The sequence below is a fragment of the Cajanus cajan genome, chromosome 4 (genome assembly GCF_000230855.2).
Source record: "Cajanus cajan strain Asha chromosome 4, NIPB_CcT2T_4, whole genome shotgun sequence".
Lineage (NCBI taxonomy): Eukaryota > Viridiplantae > Streptophyta > Magnoliopsida > Fabales > Fabaceae > Cajanus > Cajanus cajan.
In genome coordinates, this window is record NC_138520.1 from 24,234,056 (window position 1) to 24,254,711 (window position 20,656).

Here is a 20,656-nt window from a genome sequence, read left to right on the forward strand (position 1 = left end):
GTCTAAGCATTTGTCATTAACGCATTGACTTTTCCTTTTGTTTGGTCAACTTGTATATGGTCAGACTTTCAAATGATCTTTGACCAACCTTCGTCTGAGTCTTTATGTTTCGCTTTAGGTTGTGCTTGACACACTTTTGTCTTCTTCTTGATTTGGCTTGTTGGATGCTTGTGTTGGCCTTTCGTCTATCATCTTGTATCGTCTGATACATACGCTTATTCTTCATTTTACTTGTACTTATGTTTGTCTGAAACACTAACACATTTTTTTGAAATAACAATATGTATTATATTTGTCTCAATTAAAACCTTGCTAGGAGTGCTTCGTTCTTCGTTTGACTTAACATGCAATTCTTAATGGAAGTAACCTCTTGATGACATTATGAAATATGTGAAATGTTATGTGTGAACCATGTGAGGGTCATGTGATGTAAAGTCTAAGTCGAGCCTTGGCCACATTGAAGTTTGGGTGAGATTGGCTAGTTGAAGTGTGATTGTTGTGATGTTGCAATTGAGTATGTGGTATGTATATGCATTAAGTCTTGTATGACATGCATCATGAGCATGAATTGTTTTGTTTGTGATGGGTACAATACTAAATACGTTGCTAGGGAAAGCCCACCTTGTGTAAAAGCTTTGAGATTCATGGTTGTTATCTCGTACCAAATTTTATAAGTAGGTCAGTGATAAGTATGAGTATCGTCTCCCAAAGGACTCACATAGCACTTGACATAGTCACTTATTATACTAAACTAAGCTACTAAAAAGGAAAATTTTGATTTGTTGCAAATAAGAATGTATACGAATAATGTGGATATTATGATAAATCTTTTTGGATGTTTTGCAAACACTTAAAGTGCAAATTTTGATTTGTAAACCAATATTGATAAATGTTGGGGTTTAACTTCACCAAACCTTCCTTTCATGTCTTCAAACAAGCTTAAATTAGTTATAATTCAAAATTTATCAATCACTCACAAATGTAACCAACCCAAATTCCTTACAAGTTAGGCTCTAAGTTCCTAGATTAATCTACCAATTCCTTGAATAGTGATGGCATCCTTGCTTCCATTGAAGAAGGAATGTTGAACAATGGCAAGGGATGCTTGAACTCCTTGGATCAAAGTTCCTCAAGGGGAGTTTTTAATGGAGGAATGGGGCAGAAATGGAAGTGTGGAGGTTGGGTAGAAGGTGTTTGATGAAATGCTTGAGGAGGGTACTCTAGGGTTGGATCACTTCATGATGATGAAGGCCACTTCTAGGGTTTTTTTCTCTCAAGGTGGAGATGGTAGAGTTTGGCCAAAAATAGCCAAGGGTGACTAAGGAAAGATATAAAGGCACAAAAGGCTCTCTTTATATTCAATATCCAAAGTATTTACAAGGTGTGGTGCCTAGGGTATTTATAGGAGTGGGAGGCATCTAGGGTTGCATTGGCCAAAATTTACAATGCCAAATGCACACCAAATGAAACCCAAATTAACCCTAGATGCAACTTGGTGGCCAAGGATGAAATCTTTGAGTTTAGTTAGGCTACATCTAGGTGCATGATAAGACCATGCAACCTTTGCCCTCCACTTGGGCCTAAGCCTTTCTAAGTCCAAAAATAGGTTCAAACACCACCAAAAATACGTCTAGCTCCCTAATTAAATACCTTAGCCCAAAATTAAAAACCTATGATCTAAAGCACCCTATAATATAAGGGTAAAATGGGAAATACAAAAGAAAATAAATCCTATGACTAAGAAACCCCATAATACAAGGGTAAAATGGGAAATACAAAAGAAAATAAATTCTATGTCTATGATACCCAATATACAAGAGCGAAAATGGGAAATTTAAAGATAAGGGAAAAATAGGAATAAATTTTATGCTAATAAAAACGTAGGAGCTAAGGCCCAAAAGTAGGGCCACTCCTCTTAGGGTTTTTAAAACTAACCCATTCCTCTTGCCTCTTTCAAAATATCACCTCTTGGTCTTCTTGGCCTTAGTGTGATTCCATCAAATAGTTTAACCAAGAAACCAACTTTCAAAACAAGAGCTTAATAAAGACTAATGGCATTTACTCTATTCCTGGATATAATCACCATTAGTTGCCCTTCTTCCGTTCAAAGGTTTATAAGTGTCTTCCAATTTCTTAAAAACCAATAGTTCAAGTTAAGGAAGATCAAATGATAACAAGCATTAAGCAAAGAAGACAGAGCAATAAAATTGAATAACTATTGAGATTGATAACTTAGAGAGTATACATGAGAATGGGTTAAGTTACATCAAACCCCAACAAGGGAGAGTTTAGCTACACATAAACATATAGAACACTAAAAGTGATGAAGAAAAGAAGAAGCTTGATCTTGAAAGCTCTAGAGCTTTCCAACCTCCACACAAACTTCAAGAAAGGTTCCTTAATAATTGTCCCCAAGTATCCCCCTTCTAGGTCATAAAAACTGTTGTCTCATCTAAATAATGACATGTCAGCACTTTTCATGCTAAACGTCAGATGCCATGCTAAGAATAAGACTTGGAGTTGAAAGGGGAATAGTCTATGGAACTGTAGCACTTAGCATGGAAATTAGAGCTTGTTGCAATGACTCTTTGCCAAGCTGAGGTTGAGCGTGGAGCTTAGGCTTAGCATGAAGAGACAACCAAAAATTTCTTCTATCTTGAAATTTCACCAATTTGTTCCTTGCTCCCTTCAATGTTTCCCAACTCTCCCTTGAACTACAAAATAGAAACTAGATGTTTTTAAGTTACCTAAAAACATGATTTAAAGACTAAAATTAATCTTCTACCAATTGAGATAATTTTTGGTTCAAAGTAAAACCTCAAGCCAATGGAAATTAATACAAGTGCTTCAAATTGTACCATAAACTTAGTGAAATCATAGCACTTATCAATGGCCTTAGGGATAACCATGTTTAGGAGCCCTAATTTTACCTACTATGTGCATGAGGTGTAACTTGGCCTACACCGCTATCCAAATGCGCCTTGATATAAATCCTCCTAGTGTAGACTATTGTGATAGCTTGACTGACATGTTCTTTTAAACTACTATAGTTGAATTAGTTAAAAAAATTTATTGGTGCCACATACATATAGTATAGGAAGTTCATGTTACTTACATTGTCATGAACATGATGATTGTGTATTGAATGGATATGAATAATAAATATGGGCTATAATGAACTATGGGATTATTTTAGTGTGCAATTGTTATCTATTAATCTATATATGTAAATGTGTATCTAATATTTTTTTTGTATGTACCTTGCCATAGCTTATACCGGTAGCTAGATGAGATGTTTTTCACTTCCTTTTTCTCTTTGTTGGCGTTTGTTGTATGCTTGTAGATAAGGTTCATCATGAAGATGATGAGGTGGGAGACAATACTTAGGCCTTGTACAAAGTTGTGCTATAATAGGATGTAACATTGGGATAGTAATTAGGATTTTTATTTTTGTTAGTTGATCTTCATGCTAGGACTTTATGTTAGATTATATTTTGTAATCATTCTATTAAACCTCTATTTTTAGTTATTGTTTTGATTTCATTTTTTATGTGATACATTTATCCGAGAGGATTTGCAAACTTGATTTTATTTAGTAACATTATTTTTGTTATTTTGTTTTATATTCATTAATCTACATGTCAACTTATTTTTTATTTTTATTTTCTTATATAATATTTTTTTGTTAGGATTTCATTTTATTATAAGATTTAAATAAAATGCTAGTATTAATTTTCATCATTTTGAACTTATATTTGATATTATAGTACATATAATTATAATGCACATTAGTTAACTGTAAATAGTCAAGTTAATTTTTTTTTTTTGAAAATTTACATTTAATTTATTATGTTTAAATAAATCATTATTAAAAATTGTTAATATATTTAATTTTAATAAATATTATTTATAATTAGAATAAAAATATTTTTTAATTATTAAACAAGTTTATATGTTAACTCACCACTAAATAAGGTAGATTGAAATTGTAAACCCACTTTTTTATATACAACGAAACAATTGGTTGGTTATTTTAGCAAGTCTACTATAGGTCAGATGGGTTAATCCATTTTTGCCACCCTCCAATCCATAACCCATGAATGTAATTTCTAAATTCTAAACTCTATTCGGTGTTTGGTTGTCAAAGATAGGATAAGATATGATAAGAAAAAGATCTAATAATAGTATGATAAATATTAATCTTGTCTAGTATTTGGTACACATCATGAAAATAAATCAGGTAACATTATTATATTATATGTTTTGTATTTAATATATAAAAATATAATATTTTATAAATTATATTTAAATAAAAAAAATTGTTTCATTAAAATTACATATAATTAAAAAAAAAAGTTTTAATTTAATTATTTAAATTTTCTAATTAAAAAAATATAATTTTTTTACTATATAATACATAATTATTAATAATATACTTTTCCTTAAAATTATAAATATATATATACAATATTTTAAAAATTATAATTATTATTCAAATATTTTCTTAAAAAATATTTAAATAATATATTTTTTATTTGAGATAATAATATATTTTAAAATTACATGACAAAATTATTATAACTATATATAAGATAAAGTAATGAATACTAATTTTATAATATATTATATATTTACCTACTTGGAGATACTTTTATCTCTTGTTAATGTCTTCACTCTTGTTTACTCTCTGATCTGGTTGCTTGCCCATGTCAAAGGGAGTGCACTTACAAAAGGCATTCCAACACTCAAGTAAGTTACTCACTTAGTATATTAAATACGAATAATGAACAATAACTTTATCTCGAGATACGAATTATTTATACTAATCATAATGGGTCCAAATCCCAATGGGCCACAATTTATGATTATCCCTAATAGAGTATTAGACCCATCTCTATATAAATAGAATCACATATCAAGCACAAAAAATGTGAAAGGAGTGTTGATGACTTCTTCGATGGCTGAGGGTGTCGAAGGCTTCTTCAACTATCGAAGATGTTGAAAGGAATGTTGTTGACTTCTTCGATGGCTGAAGGTGCCGAAGGGATCCATTTTGACTTCAACCACCGAGGGTGTCGACAAGAGTCATTTTGGCTCCTTTAGCTACCGAGGGTGTCGAAAGACATGTTATTGACTTTTTCAGCGATCGAGGATGTCAAAGGGAGCAAACCTGACTAAAATTGCCTATTTGTTGAGGAGGTCTCAGCCAAGCCGATTCCCCTGGTCAAACGTCTCATGTGACACCCTCTACCCTACATGCCATAAGATATATTATAATATAAACTTCAATACCTCAATATATATAAAAAAATAGAAACTCAAAATCCATACAAGTAGAAAGAATCACATTTTAACATAAACTAGACTCAGCGAAAATATTAAATTACAAAGGAATTAAAATTAAACTACTCAAATTAAATAATATAAATCAAAACCTTATTTTTCCTAACTAATTTCCTAGTGTCACATGTCTTATAAGAGTATAACCCTTCTATGAGGACTAAGCATTGTCACCAACATCCTCAACATCATGCTGAAGATCACTTATAACAACATATAAGAAGAGCAACACAAAATAAGAGGAGTGAAAAATATCTCACTCTAGCTCACGGCATAAGAATGCAAATCGACTAGCCAAACACAAACAATACATACAACGTGATATAGCATACATAATTACACATCATCATATTTAACTCATTCATAACATAATAACCAATAACATATAAGATTATAATGCATATGCAATTAATACAAATTACATGTTATCATGCATGTGATGCTAGTAAAAAATATCACATATCACACTTGTGCATTGCCGCTAGCAATACATGTAGAGTAGTTTAGGAGTACATGTCGGGTCACACCCTTTGAGAACTTTCACTAGAAAGACAGACTACCTGTAACAACCTGATTTTCACAGATTATACGAAGGTTCAAAGCCCAATAAGGGTTATTTAGTAGCCTAGAACGGGTCGTTCCCAAATCGGAATGGGCCGTTCCAAACTACTAAAAAGACCTATTTTTGGTAACCCAGAACGGGCCGTTCCAAACAAATAGAAAGGCATATAACCCTAGTTGGGAACGAGCCGTTTTGGTTTAAGAACGGGTCTTTCCAAACATGGTCATTATGTGTTAAAATGCAACCCTAAAACGGGCCGTTTTGGTTTAAGAACGGGCCGTTCTGGATGTGAATTTTACACATGATGAAAGGATTCAGAACAGCCCGTTTCAAATTTGAAACGGGCCGTTCTGGCTACTTCTGACATCTATAAATAATAGACTCTAGCACTGCTTCTAGACACACTCTCTAAAGACTAAGGAGAACCAAGAGAAAGAAGTCAACCAGATTCCGCTCTAGTTTCGTCTTCTGCTTATCCAGGTAAGGGGGAGTGAAAAACCTCGCTCGGAAGTGTGGAAATAATTGTTGGGTAGTAGCATTGGCCCCCAATCCCTTGCCTGATGCATGCTTCTAGGAACAAGCAAAATATGAATGTTTTCTGTTTTGCTTTCTGAATGTCTCGTTGTGTTCCTTGTGTGATGTTGAGTGTAAATATGTGATTAATTTTGAAAATAGACAAGTTTTGATATGAATTAGAGTGCTCTATGGGTTCTTGTGGCAAATCCTATGAAGTAAAATTAGGAATATGATCTTTGGATGATTTTGAGGCAATATATGTAAAATTGATGATGGCTTCATGTTTTGGATAATTACTTGGTATGATTTATGTACTATTTTGACGTATATGACTACGAGAAGTTTATTGTATAAGACTATGTGAATATGATGTGAGAATGTGAAAGGTGAACATATGATCTATGATATGATATTGTGAAATAATGCGACATGAGTTATGATGAGACGTGATAAGTAAAGTGTTGAGTCAATGAGATCATGAATGTGTGACATGCATCATGTGCATATATGAGCTAATAAGGTATACCTTGTGTGCATAATGTGCATATATGAGCTAATAAGGTATACCTTGTGTCACCAAGTGATGTAACAAGCTAACAAGGTGTACCTTGTGTCACCAAGTGATGTAACAAGCTAACAAGGTGTACCTTGGGTCACCAGTGATGAAATGATGAGAAATGTGATTATGAGACACGTGACTGGCACCACCCGCATTTATGAGTCGAGTCCATGACGTCATTGCATGATGAATGACTGTGCATGTGTTACTGTTGTAAGTATAATTTGAATTTGCATATGAATAATGTGTAGCTATGGCTGTGATTGTTATGATTTGTGTGTGTGTTGCCTAACTTTTATTTTTACACCTGAAATTGAGTAAGATGTTTCTCACTCCCTTGTTGTTCTTTGTATGTGTTTAAACTGTGTTGTGTTATAGGTGATCATCAGCATAAGGATGTTGGTGATGAGGCTTAGGCTTCAGTTGGGCATGCTCTGATAGGATATGTGACATCAGGGCATAGTTAGGATTAGTTTAGGATGTTGTTTCCATTGAACTATTTGAAAAATTAGTTTTATTTCTTTTTAATTTCACTGACATGTTATTTTGATTAAGTTTAAGAATGTGAACTCTTTACCCTTATGTGGTTGGAGATTTGGTTTTTAATGATGAAGAATTTTATTTTTATAATTACTGTATATGTATGTTGGGGTAGAGGGTGTCACACTACCAGGGTTTGGTTAGGATAGCTAAGCCACACAAGATACATCCCATGATCACGAGGGTAGGATTGTGACTTCCAAACCGAGCTATCCCAAAGGTTGGTACCTAAGCTTTAACACAAGACACCTTCTCTGGCGGTGTATCCCATATTGTACCTTTTAAAAACATTTTATGCATATGATGCATGTCAAACATACTCTATGCATTATATTCACATGGTCTTATACCATAACACATCACACATATTATCATATCATATCATGGCTAAGCCTTGCTTAAACTTCTCATTATATGATCCTCACAAGATCCATACACATCAAATGCATCAATGTCAAAACATATCAATCAATTCATACATAGCTCACAATATGTCATACCAATGGCATACTCACACACTATAATCATATATTAAGTAATACAATGATTACACTACATCATCCAATACACCTAAAGTAAGAATCATTATGAGATAGTTTAATCATATGTTAGCAGCTTAACCATAGCCACTGAGATCAATGACACTAAGAATTTCTAGCAACTTTATCACTATCACACATGAAGTCCTTAGATATTGCTATCATTATAACACCTCAAGTCATTAACAATCAACTTACATAAAAAATAATTAACAATTATTTTTTTACCATAATTCATCCTTCCTAAATAATGATTTAAGTACCTTAAACCATTTATAAGATCAAACACTTAAAGGGAAAAGATATTTGTAACACCCCAGTTTTCATACCTTGTAACAAGGGAATGGACTTCTATTATCAAGGAAAGGAGCTCCCAAAGCATGGGAACAACATGTTATGACATCAAAAGGCCCAAAGCCCAGTAAGGGTATTTTAGTAGCCTAGAACGGGTTGTTCCCAAAATGGAATGGGCCATTCCCAAAACTGGAACGGGTCATTCCCAAACTGGAACGGGCCATTCCAAACTACTAAAAAGGTCTAAAACCCTAGTTGAGAACGGGTCGTTCCAAACATAGCCGTTATGAGTTAAACTCAACTTCAGAACGAGCCATTCTGGTTTAAGAAAACAAATCGTTCTAGATGAAAATTTAACACATGATGAAAGGATCTAGAACGGGCCATTCCGGATCCAAAACGGGTCATTCTGGCCACTTTTGACATCTATAAATAGTAGACTCTGACACTGCTCCTAGACACACTCTCTGAAGACCAAGGAGAACCAAGAGAAGGAGATCAGCCAGATTCTGCTCTAGCTTCATCTTCTACTTATCCAGGTAAGGGGGAATTAGAAACCTCACTCGGGGGTGTGGGAATAATTGTTGGGTAGCAGGATTGGCTCCCAATCCCTTGCCTGATGCATGCTTCTAGGAATAGGTAAAATATAAAAGTTTTCTATTTTTCCCTCTAAATGTTTTGTTGCATTTCTTGTGTGATGATGAGTGTAAATATGCGTTGATTTCAAAATTAGATAAGTTTTGATATGAATTAGAGTGCTCTGTGGGTTCCTGAGACAACTCTATGAGAAATACGCAAATTTCTAATGTTTTCTATTTTGACTTTTGATTTTTCTATTGTGTTCCTTGATGTTTGCTGGGTGTGAATATGTGTTTAATTTAAAAAATAGATAAGTTTTGATATGAATTAGAGTGCTATGTGGGTTTCTGTGGAAAACCCTATGAAGTGAAATTAGGGATATGATCTTCGAATGAATTTTGAGGCATTATATGTAAAATTGATGATGGATTCGTGTTTTGGATAATATTTGGAGTGTTTTGACTTATTGAAATATTATATTAACTAGTTAGTTGTAAAAAAAATGTGTGAACTCGTGAAGTTGGATTTATGACCGTTATGCTTCGTATGTTATGAATTGTGAATTGAATGTGTATGATGTTGGATAATATCTAGGTATGATTTATGTGCTATTTTGATGTATATGTCCATGAGAAGTTTCTTGTATGAGACTATGTGAATATGATGAGACAATGTGAAAAGTGAATGAGACACGAGACATGATTATATGTGATAATGAGACATGATATATGAGAAACTATGACAAGTGAAATGATGAGTCAATGAAGTGTGAATGTGTGACATGCATCATGTGCATAAATGTTTTAAGGGTATGATATGGAATACACCGCCAGGGAAGGCCCCCTTGTGTAAAAACTTGGGGATTAGTCCTTAAGGATAGCTCGAGTTATAAGTCCCAGTCTCGCCCATTGTGTGCATGGGATGTATCTTGTGCAGCTTAGCTATCCCGACTAGACCCTAGTAATATGTCATTCTAGTGAAAGTGCACAGAGGATGTGACCCGATATGTACTCCTAGACTACACTACGTGTATTACTAGCGGCAATGCACCATGTGATATGTGACTGGCACCACATGCATGCATTTGTGAGTCGAGTCCATAGCATCATTGCATAATGAGTGACTATGTATGTGCTACTAATGTATATATGACTTGAGTTGTGCTTGATTAACGTGTGTTTGTGTTGTGCTTTGTTATGATTTGTATGTGTGCTGCCTGACCGTTATTTTTACACCTTAACCTGAGTGAGATGTTTCTCACTCCCCTATTTGTTCTATGTGTGTCTTCTACTATGTTGCAGATGACCATCAACATGAGGATGTTGGTGATGAAGCTTAGGCTTTAGTTGGGCGTGCTCTTATAGGATATGTGACATCAGGACATAGTTAGGATTAACTTAGAATGCTACTTTTGTTAAATTGATTAGAAGACCTTAATTTTATCCTTTTGTAATTTCCATATTAGACTATGATTTATGTTTTATGAATGTGAGCTCTTTACCCTTTTGTGTTTAGAGACTTGGATATTATTTATGAAGGTTTTTATTTATCTCTATTTATTGTATAGTTATGTATGTGGGGTAGAGGGTGTCACATTTAGTGGTATTAGAGCCTGGTTGATTTAAACTGGACGTGTGTGTTATGTGCTTATCATGATTCCATTGTGTACTTTGACAATGTTTTGTTTGTTGTGTACTTTGGTGATGCTTTGCTTGATGATGATGATGATGTTCTCTTTGTGTCGTTGCTATTGTGTTGAATTAGGTGTTTCTCTTCTTAAGATATGGCTAGTAAACATGATATAGCTTAGTTGATGCTATTTCTATTACTTTTCTTCATTATTATGATTTCTTATTTATTTTTTTACTTCTTGCTTACGTAAGAAGTAGTGGTTGGGTGGTATCGCTTGTGTTGCGATCATATGTGCGAGTAGTAGTGGAGGAAGCATCGTCCTAATGAACTAGAAACTATTGGAACCTTGGATGAGGGTGAGACATTGATTTGTCGAGTGTATTGAGAGTTTATGGTTGATGGAGTTTCTGAAATCTATAGTTGTAGTGATTGAATCCCAGGAAGTTGTACGTTGAGAATTGGAGTTTTGGTATTCTTGATGAGAGATTGAAATGTTGGTAATTTCTTGGAGTGTTGGTGCTTGCATGTTAACATTTTATGGTTTAGGTAGCATGTGAGTTTATTTTCTAAGTCTTTTGTGCTGAATATATGAGTTGTTTTGGTTTAGGATTGTAGTGGGAAGCTTGGACATGAGTTTGAGGTGGAAAGGAGTAGGTTTGGAAGGGTTGAGGTATTTTCGTGGCCTTAGATGTTGATACACTATTGTTGTCTGGTGTAAGGGATGTTTGCACTGCAGTTTTTTTGTGCCGTACGAGTTCTTTATTGACAGATTCAGATTTTATGGTCTTCACAAAAGTTGTAGCCTTGGACGTTATCTTTCCAATGGAACTGGAATCAGGTAAAATGGAGGTCTAGAACTCCAGTTATAGCTACTTTGGTGATCATAGGTCTAGCTGTAAGCGCTGAATATATCTGTTGTGGTTTTTGAATTTTTAGCTAAGAATATGATCTTTTTAGAATCTCATGTCTTCATAAGAGTTGTAGCTTATTCTCTTAGCTTTCTTTTTGGATAGGTTTGAGATTATTTGGATAAATATAACTCTCTATGTATCATTTTCTTTAACAGTTGTTGAAGGGATATGTATGATGTCATGATATTTTTGAGTTATTAGACAATGCAAGGATAAAAACTGGTTTTGTTATGATGTTCTGAGGTGTTATCATATATTTAAGAGGTTTTTTAAGGTTGTATGATGCTATGAGGTAAAGTTGGTTCATGTGCGTGCTATATGGTGTAAATGGTGATTGATTCATACATGCTTAGGGATGGTATATATGAATGTTTAAATTCTAATATGATTTGATATGCGTGTATGTTGATATGAGGATAGATGACCTAATGGATGAATTAATGGGTGTTTGTGTGTTTAGCAACATTGACCTTAGAGCGTGATATCATCATATTGGAGATGAGGATGAAGATATATCTAAGATAGATTTATACTAAGTTATCTGAGTATGATTTTTTGATTATATGAAGTGAGTTTTCTAGGTCTTGTAATTTCTAGTAGAGGTATAACGTAGATCTATCTAAGGTAGAAGTTGTACTTAAATGGGAGATACCTAAGTCAATTAGTGAGATTAGAAGTTTTCGTGGGTTAGTTCTTTATTATTGGAGATTTATTGAGGAAATTTCTAAGATAGCATTACCTTTGACTAGATTGACTAGGAAGGAGTTGCCTTTGTGTGGGATGGCAAATGTAAGAGTAGGTTCCAAACCCTTAAGGAAAGATTGGCTATTGTTAATATTACCGTATTTTAGTAAGTCTTATGTGGTATATAGTGATGCTTCTAAAGATGGGTTTGGATGGAGTGTTGATGCAAGAAGGAAGGGTAGTAGCTTATGTTTCTAGGCAATTGAAAATTCATTAGAGGAATTACCTTACCCATGACCTTAAGTTAGCGGTTGTAATATTTATAATATGATTTGGAGACACTACCTATATGATTCTAAGCTTGAGGTATTTAGTGATCATAAGAGCCTTAAATATTCGTTTGACCCGAAGGAGTTAAATATGAGACAAAAGAGATAGTGGGAATTTCTTAAGGATTAGGATTTTAATCTTAGTTGTTATCTGGGTAAAGCCAATGTGGTGGTCGATGCTTTGAGTAGGAAACCTCTACATTTAACTTCCCTTAAGATTAGAGAGATGGACCTTTTGGCTCGGTCTAAGGATTTAAGTTTGACTTGTGAGATTACTCCTAGTAATGTGAAACTAGGTATGACTCGAGTAACGAATGGATTGTTGAAGGAAAATGGAGAAACATAATTAGTTGATTCATTTTGGTGACAAGACTTGGAGACCGAGTATGAGTACGTAGTGAACTTACATTTAGGCGCTTAATCCTTGGAGAGGGTCATAAAAGTAAAACTAATATTGTGGCAGATGCCTTGATTAGGATGACCATTCACCTATCATCTTTGATGATTTAAAGGTTGGATTTGATTGAAGAATTTAGAGACTTAAGCTTGTTGCATGAGCTTACCCTTAGGAGCATTGAATTGGGTATGTCGAAAGTGATTAGTGAACTAATGGATGAGATTAGAGAAGCCCAGGAGTTAGATCCTTTCTTAGTGAACCAAGTGGAGAGGATTGGTAGGGATATAGACAGCCCTTTTTCGAGTGGGAGTGGAAAGTGTTATTAGGGAGTAGAGAGTAAGATGCATGAAGTTCATCCATTCAGATTTTTGATAAATTTTGGGGACAAAATTTCTAAAAGGGGGGAGAATTGTAACACCCCAGTTTTCATACCTTATAACAAGGGAATGGACTTTTATTATCAAGTAAAGGAGCTCCCAAAGCATGGGAACAACATGTTATGACATAAGAAAGCCCAAAGCCCAATAAGGGTGTTTTAGTAGCCCAGAACGGGTTGTTCCCAAAATGGAACGGGTCGTTCCCAAAACTGGAACGGGGCGTTCCCAACTACTAGAAAGGTCTAAAACCCTAGTTGAGAATGGGTCATCCCAAACATGGCTGTTATGAGTTAAACTCAACTCTAGAACGGGTCGTTCTAGTTTCAGAACAGGCCGTTATAGATGCGAATTTAACACATGATGAGAGGATTTAAAACGGGCCGTTCTAGATCCGAAATGGGTCGTTCTAGCCACTTCTAACATCTATAAATAGAAACTCTAGCACTGCTTCTAAACACATTCTCTAAAGACCAAGGAGAACCAAGAGAAGGAGATCACCCAGATTCTGCTCTAGCTTCATCTTCTGCTTATCCAGGTAAGGGGGGAGTGAGAAGCCTCACTCGGGGGTGTGGGAATAACTGTTGGGTAGCAGGATTGGCCCCCAATCCCTTGCCTGATGAATGCTTCTAGGAACAGAAAAAATACGAAAGTTTTCTGTTTTGCCATCTGAATGTTCTGTTGTGTTTCTTGTGTGATGTTGAGTGTAAATATGTGTTGATTTCAAAATTAGATAAGTTTTGATATGAATTAGAGTGCTCTATGGGTTCCTAAGAGAACCCTATGAGAAACAGATAAATTTCTAATGTTTTCTATTTTGATTTATGTGTTTTCTGTTGTGTTCCTTGATATTTGTTGGGTGTGAATATGTGTTTGATTTCGAAAATAGATAAGTTTTGATATGAATTAGAGTGCTCTATGGGTTTTTGTAGGAAACCCTATGAAGTGAAATTAGGGATATGATCTTTGAATGAATTTTGAGGCATTATATGTAAAATTGATGATGGATTCGTGTTTTGGATAATATTTGGAGTATTTTGACCGATTGAAATATTATATTAACTGGCTAGTTGTAAAAAAAAATGAGTGAACTCGTGAAGTTGGATTTATTATGACCATTATGTTTCGTATGTTATGAATTGCGAATTGAATGTGTATGATGTTGGATAATTTCTTGGTATGGTTTATGTGTTATTCTGATGTATATGTCCATGATAAGTTTCTTGTATAAGATTATGTGAATATGGTGAGACAATGTGAAAAGTGAATGAGACACAAGATATGATGATATGTGATAATGAGACATGATATATGAGAAACTATGACAAGTGAAATGATGAGTCAATGAAGTGTGAATGTGTGACATGCATCATGTGATAAATGTTTTAAGGGTACGATATGGAATACACTGCCAGGAAAGGCCTCCTTGTGTAAAAACTTGGGGATTAGTCCTTGGAGATAAATCGATTTGTAAGTCCCAGTCTCGCCCATTGTGTGCATGAGATGTATCTTTCGCGGCTTAACTATCCAGACTAGAGCCTGGTAGTATGTCCTTGTAGTGAGAGTGCGCAGAGGGTGTGACCCTGCATGTACTCCTAGACTACTCTACGTGTGTTGCTAACGATAATGCACCATGTGATATGTGATGGGCGCCACATGCATGCACTTGTGAGTCGAGTCCATGGCATCATTACATAATGAGTGACTATGTACGTGCTACTAATGTATGTATAACTTGAGTTGTGCTTGATTAACGTGTGTTTATGATGTGCTTTGTTATGATTTGTGTGTGTTGCCTGACCGTTATATTTACACCTTAACCTAAGTGAGATGTTTCTCACTCCCCTATTTGTTCTATGTGTGTCTTCTACTGTGTTGCGGATGACCATTAACATGAGGATGTTGGTGATGAAGCTTAGGCTTCAGTTGGGCGTGCTCTGATAGGATATGTGACATCGGGACGTTGTTAGGATTAACTTAGAATGCTACTTTTGTTAAATTGATTAGAAGACCTTAATTTTATCCTTTTGTAATTTTCACATTAGACTATGATTTATGTTTTATGAATGTGAGCTCTTTACCCTTATGTGGTTAGAGACTTGGATTTTATTTATGAAGGTTTTTATTTATCTCTATTTATTGTATAATTATGTATGTGGGGCAGAGGGTGTCACAATATTCATCATCCTCATTACAAACTACATTTCCACAACTTAACCTTTCAAGGCATTGTATGATCCAAAGATCCTATCTAGAGTTATATATATGATATCAAGTTGATTTTAATTTTATTAGAAATTTAATACAATTACCTCTAACTTCTATATTGACCTTAAGAGCTAAATATGTCATGTACTATTTTAAATAAATACAAAACAACAACATTTTAGCCTAAATCTGATAGTCTAACCTTTGCTCACTAATTTGAGCATAACTTGAGTTCTAGACCTTTTTTTTAGGTGATTGCAATGGAATTTGAAATTTAACATCCAAGGCTACAACTTTCATGAAGATCACAAAACCTAATTCTTCCATTTAAGTCTACTTTAAAAGCTTACAATGTAAGCACGTTATATTTCACGCATAAAATATGATGTTCATCTTTTAACTCACATAACTCGATCATTTCTTGACATTTTTATGCGATTCTTGAGTATAAATTGTAGCCTAAATGTCTACTTTCTAACCCAACAATAAGAACTCAATTTCATTAATCACAGGCACAGAAATCAGATATATACCTAGGTATGTTCTTACCATAATTTTCAAAACAAGGTGCAACTCACACCCAAATTCTTTTCTCCCTAGCTAATTAGTATAAACATAGATTAAAGTCTAATACTACTCTATTATACCATCAATTACAACATGAACTTCACATTTTAATTACATACTCCTATTAACTATTCACATAATAACCATTTAGGATTCTCACAAGAACCAACAAACAATCCAAATTTCACAATTATATGTTTAATCATGATATTAAAGACATATACAACTACACCACATCAAATAGAACAATAAAGAATCATATGGAAGATAAAAAAAAAAATACATAATGAAATCAATTGGGGAAAGTCCTTTCATACAATACAAGCAACAGAGAAAAGATTGGGGTCGATCTCACTACCTAACATACATCTCATGTTTAGAGCAAGACTACTCACTCCCTCTTACCTCAATGAATGTTTGATGAAAAACGCAAATCTTCGAGGTGTTTTCCTACGAGCCTTGATTTTCCTTCCCAATCTTCAAAATAATAAAAAATAATAAGCGTAAAATTAAAAGAATTGTTAACCCATTTTTCAAAACTTAACTCACACTTAATCCTTTATAAAATACTTTAACCATGATTATCTTTTTCTTTTCCTCAAATATTAAAGCTTATAAAAATATATAATATATCAAATAAATATATTTTTTCCAATCTAAATAATTATAACAAAATAAAATAATTAATAATTAACAAATACATAATATATAAAATAAATCTATTTCTTTCAACACAATTATAATTAAAAATAAAATGTATAAACAATTATAATAAAAGACATATTTTTTTCCGAATACTTATTATAACAAAATATCATAAAAATACATATTTTTCTAATAAATATTATATAAAATAATTTTTTATAAATATTTATTATCTAATTAAAATATTCATAATTATTAAATTTTTTTAAAATATTTTATAAAATCTATTTAATTAATTAAAATAACTATAAAAAAATTTAATAAATATAAAATTAAATAATAATTAAATTATTATATTAATAAAAAATTTGAGATATTACATCCCATCTGCTATATTATATAAATTAATATATATAATACTATGTATGTTGTTATATAATATATATTGTTATATATTTTATAAATTAATATTTAATAGTATATAAGTGGGGTAAAAGAACGTATATTTGTAGTTTTATCCCTTTATGAAATTACTAAAATAATAAGAATCAAATTTTATAATTTATCCAAACATCAAAGGGGGAAACCTATCTTTTTTCCATAATTTTCCTTTGCATTCTAATTTATCCATAATTGTCTGAGTTCTCCACCATTCAAATCTTAAACCTTACTGGTTCTATCATACTACAGTTCAGACGGTCCCTTTCATGTAAATTTTATTTTCAAATGGGATCATCTCTCCAATTTCTCTGTAAAATACAAAACTAATAAATATCTTGGGCTTTTCCACTCTCAACTCATGACAAATATCTTCTCAAAACCGCTTAGAAAACTTAGTAAACAGACCATTGAGTGACGAACATAAGGAGTATGTCGGTTGTGGTCTCTGGTAGTTCTTTCTTATTTTGGTCAAAGACTTCTCAAGTACATGGCCATCTGAATTTCAACAAACCCATGCCAAGGTATTACTTTGTTAAAGAGTTCCAGAAAGTAACCACTTGAAGCATAAATTACATATTTAGCATGTTCTTGTATGTTATTTGTCTTGTGTTTTTATACTTATTATTAACTTGTCTTGAAGATGGAGGAAGAACTTGGCTGTAATAAGATGTTGTAATAGAGGAACATGGGATACACCAACAGCTCAAAATAATTACTATGAGTTGCTTGGAGTTTCTGTTGATTCAAATGCCCATGAAATCAAAGAAGCTTACCGGAAGCTGCAAAAGAAGTATCATCCGGATATTTTTGGCCAAAAGGTAACTCCTCTGTTTTTAATAGTAATTTAATTTACCAGTAATTTTTGTCTAGCGTGGATCATGATGTGAAGATTGAACTTCTATTGTAGGGTCATGATTATACTCTAATGCTAAATAAGGCTTACGAAGTGCTGATGACAGAAGATCTAAGGAGAAAATATGATGAATCCATAGGTCAGATGAGGCTAAGATTTGGGGAAAATAACACCTCATTGGGTTACAGCACTTGGAAAGGACCCTTAAGGCCTCAAGCCTTATTTGTTGATGAAAATGCATGTATAGGTACTTTTTACAAACAAACAAAAAATCCAATTTTCAATCAAATATTAGATTCATGCTTCCATAGTTCCTTTGCAGACGAGAAAAAGATATTGGTATTAATAGTTGCAATGGAGAGTAGTTAACTACGATAACAACAAATGGAAAATTTTGGACATTTTGGTTTCAGTATTCCACTTCTACCCCTTTCATCCTATTGTTACCAGGATGCAGAGAATGCGTGCATCATGCAAGTCATACATTCACCATGGATGAAGCTCATGGATGTGCGAGGGTTAAAGTTCAATATGGAGACAACGACCAAAGTATTGAGGTAGCGTGAACGGTCCAATCCATGTGTAAAGATAAAATTAGTTTATGTGTAAATTAAGTTTTTAAAATATGTTTGGAATTTAGTTATAAGTTAATTTTAGTTTATAAAAAAAAATTATTTTATTTTCTTTTATTTTCATAGAAATGTTTAAGGAAAATTTATCTTCCAACCATATACCATATATTGTGAATATATGACACAAGAAGAAAATGTCAGGTGTCAGTTGAGTCATGCCCTGTGAATTGCATACATTGGGTGGAGAGAGAAGAATTGGCGGTGCTTGAGTTCCTGATCCAGCCTCAGCCAAAGGATGGGTATGGTGTGTTTGGAGGAGGTTGGGAAAAGCCTGCAAATGTGTTCACTGCAGCCAAGTCTTTCAACAAACAACTCAAGAGGAAGGCTGCAACTAGACCCAATCAAAGTCCCGGTAGAAACTCATGCATTTTTTTTTTATTGATCAAACTGATATTTCATATATATATATATATATATATATATGTGTGTAGTGTAGGAATTCGTTTCATTTAGGTAGACTTACTCCATTCAATAATTCGTGTTTTACATCAAATTTCAACGATTCAACCGTTAAATTTAAAGTTCTTAATGTATAGATCAAGTTTGTAAATTTTTAAAAATTTTAAAAATTATTTGATATTTCATTTTATTAATTTAAATTAATGGATAATCATAAAAATATTTTATACATTGATTTTAATTAACAAAACGAAGTATCAAATGTTTTTCAAATTTTTTAGAAATTTGTAAACTTGATTCATACATTAAAAACTTTAAATTTAATGGTTTGATCGTTGAAATAATGTAGAACATAAGTTATTGAATAGAGAAAATTTATGTAGATTTACTATTAGAGTAAACAGATTTTCTCTCTCTATATATACAAAGAAATTTGTATTAATTTATATGTATGTCTGCCATGTAAATAACTATTTTTGTTCTTTCTTTTATTCTGTTTTCATGTAAATTTTATTCTACAAGTCACTCATACCTCTCGATTAAGCACACCTATTATTATATAACTCTTATCATTTATTCTTTTAGGTTTAAATATATATTTAATCTCTTAAATTTAGGATAAATTTATTTTAATTTTTTAAAATTTAAAATTATTATTTTTATTCTCTATACTTTTTAAAAGAGATAAATTAAGACAATTATACAGTATTAGTTGAGTTTAATGTGATATTACACAATGATATTTGACAAGTTCTTTAACAAAATTTGAATATAAAGATTAAAATAATACTTTTGAAATTATAGGAAAAGAAAAGATAAATTTTAAATTTGAAGAATAAAAATAAATTTATCTTATATTTAAGAGATTAAAAACATATTTAAATTTATTTTTTATTTTTATTTTTATTTTTATTTTTTAAAAAAAATAAAGAGCGACAAAGTGTTTTTTTTTTCACCATCTTACTACATGTTAGATTTGTTTAATGACTAAAAATGATTGTTGCCTGTCTCCTTGCTGCAGGAGGGACTGTTGAAGAAAGCCCTGCTCAAGCTGAAGCTCGAGCTCGTGCTGATATGAAGATAAAGATGGAGAGTTTCTTGAAAATTTGGAATTGGGTCAAACAAACCTTGGGCATGAATATTAACTAGGGTAAAATCTGGATAAATTTGTAGAAGAAAATTGCAAAAAAATAAGAATAGATTAGAGTGATGCAGTTGAAGCAGAAAGTTTATACAAATTCGAACATAGAATGACGTGTCTTCTTGAGATAAGGAAACAAGGTTAAGTGGAACTACTAATGTAGCTCTTACAGTTACAACTGTTTTAAGTTTCAAATCTAAAATTAATGAATTCATGGTTAGTGTGATTTAGTTCTACAAGATGCATCACTCTGCTTTTAGATTGTATACTTTGTGCGAAGCTTTTTTTGTTGCCATAGTAATAGTATCTCCTCATTTACTGATTAAATATCCCTTTGGGGCTACAAAAGAAATCCAACCATTGTCAAATTGAACTATCTCAACCTCCTTGCATAGACATTCAATCTTTGCCAAACAAACTCCATTTTATAAATTATCAATATTTAAAAATGTTGTTAATCTCAATGTAAATTATAAAATATTTAATATAAAACAAATAAATTTAAAATGAAATT

General features: G+C 32.7%; 1 protein-coding gene across 1 annotated transcript; it reads left to right on the forward strand.

The window, feature by feature from the left end:
- Nucleotides 1-17,461: 17,461 nt before the first annotated feature.
- Nucleotides 17,462-20,381, forward strand: LOC109802989 (chaperone protein dnaJ C76, chloroplastic). Its single transcript, XM_020364432.3, has 6 exons — nt 17,462-17,638; nt 17,758-17,935; nt 18,025-18,217; nt 18,421-18,527; nt 18,744-18,954; nt 20,023-20,381. The coding sequence occupies exons 1-6, from the start codon at nt 17,547-17,549 to the stop codon at nt 20,148-20,150; spliced, it is 909 nt and encodes a 302-aa protein (XP_020220021.2). The 5' UTR covers nt 17,462-17,546; the 3' UTR covers nt 20,151-20,381.
- Nucleotides 20,382-20,656: the final 275 nt, after the last annotated feature.

Excerpts from the sequence above, each read along its gene's own strand:
- LOC109802989 (XM_020364432.3), top strand. The coding sequence starts at position 17,547 with ATGTCGGTTGTGGTCTCTGGTAGTTCTTTCTTATTTTGGTCAAAGACT. Across the intron at positions 17,639-17,757 it reads TTCAACAAACCCATGCCAAG|ATGGAGGAAGAACTTGGCTG; the intron begins GTATTACTTTGT and ends CTTGTCTTGAAG. Across the intron at positions 17,936-18,024 it reads CGGATATTTTTGGCCAAAAG|GGTCATGATTATACTCTAAT; the intron begins GTAACTCCTCTG and ends CTTCTATTGTAG.